Below are 1,196 nucleotides of genomic sequence, written 5' to 3'. Positions count from 1 at the left end.
TCAGGGCCCAAGGTGGACATTGATGTTCCAGATGTGACTATCGAAGGTCCGGATGCAAAACTGAAGGGCCCCAAGTTCAAGATGCCTGAGATGAATATCAAGGCTCCTAAAATATCAATGCCAGATTTGGACCTTAATCTTAAAGGCCCTAAAATGAAAGGAGAGGTGGATGTTTCACTTCCTAATGTAGAAGGTGATTTGAAAGGGCCTACTGTTGACATAAAGGGCCCGAAGGTAGATGTAGATGCTCCAGATATTGACATTCATGGCCCAGATGCCAAATTAAAAGGTCCAAAACTGAAGATGCCTGACATGCATGTAAACATGCCCAAGATCTCCATGCCAGAAATTGACTTGAATTTGAAAGGCTCGAAGCTGAAGGGAGATGTTGATATTTCTGGGCCTAAATTGGAAGGTGACATTAAAGCTCTTAATATGGATGTAAAGGGCCCAGAAGTAGACATTTCTGGTCCTAAGCTCAATGTTGAAGGCAAGTCAAAGAAATCTCGTTTTAAGCTTCCCAAATTTAATTTTTCAGGCTCCAAGGTTCAGACACCTGAGGTCGATGTCAAAGTTAAAAAGCCAGATATTGATGTAACAGGTCCAAAAGTTGATATTAATGCACCTGATGTTGAGGTCCAAGGAAAAGTGAAAGGATCCAAGTTTAAAATGCCTTTCCTGAGTATTTCTTCTCCCAAAGTTTCTATGCCTGATGTGGAGCTAAATTTAAAAGGTCCCAAAGTCAAAGGAGACTTAGATGTTGCGGGTCCCAATTTAGAAGGTGAACTGAAAGGTCCGAAAGTAGATATTAAGGCACCAGAAGTCCATCTCAATGCACCTGATGTGGATGTTCATGGTCCAGACTGGAATCTGAAAATGCCCAAGATGAAAATGCCCAAGTTCAGTGTGCCTGGCTTAAAAGCAGAAGGACCAGATGTTGCTGTGGATCTACCAAAAGGAGACATGAACATAGAGGGTCCAAGTATGAACATTGAGGGCCCAGGAATCAATGTGGAAGGTCCAGAGGGAGAGTTAAAAGGTCCCAAATTCAAGATGCCTGACATAAATGTCAAAGCCCCTAAAATCTCTGTGCCTGACATTGATTTACATCTGAAAGGTCCCAAGGTGAAGGGTGATGTGGATGTTTCTCTGCCCAAAGTGGAAGGTGACCTTAAAGGCCCTGAAGTTGACATTAA

At 42.7% G+C, this 1,196-nt stretch overlaps 1 protein-coding gene across 2 annotated transcripts in view; it reads left to right on the top strand.

Moving 5' to 3' along the window:
- Window positions 1-1,196, top strand: part of AHNAK (AHNAK nucleoprotein) — a 27,931-nt gene that overhangs the window by 18,834 nt on the left and 7,901 nt on the right. Inside the window, exon 7 of one of the 2 annotated variants that reach the window (XM_012664969.1) lies at window positions 1-75. In XM_012664969.1, coding sequence (XP_012520423.1) covers window positions 1-75 — 75 coding nt within the window. Of the gene's footprint in view, window positions 76-1,108; window positions 1,171-1,196 lie in introns of both variants that reach the window. The other variant, XM_012664963.1, reaches the window with a different exon arrangement.

Source organism: Propithecus coquereli, unplaced genomic scaffold, assembly GCF_000956105.1.
Source record: "Propithecus coquereli isolate 6110/MARCELLA unplaced genomic scaffold, Pcoq_1.0 Scaffold120, whole genome shotgun sequence".
Taxonomy (NCBI): domain Eukaryota; kingdom Metazoa; phylum Chordata; class Mammalia; order Primates; family Indriidae; genus Propithecus; species Propithecus coquereli.
This window is presented reverse-complemented; position numbering and strand designations above follow the sequence as displayed.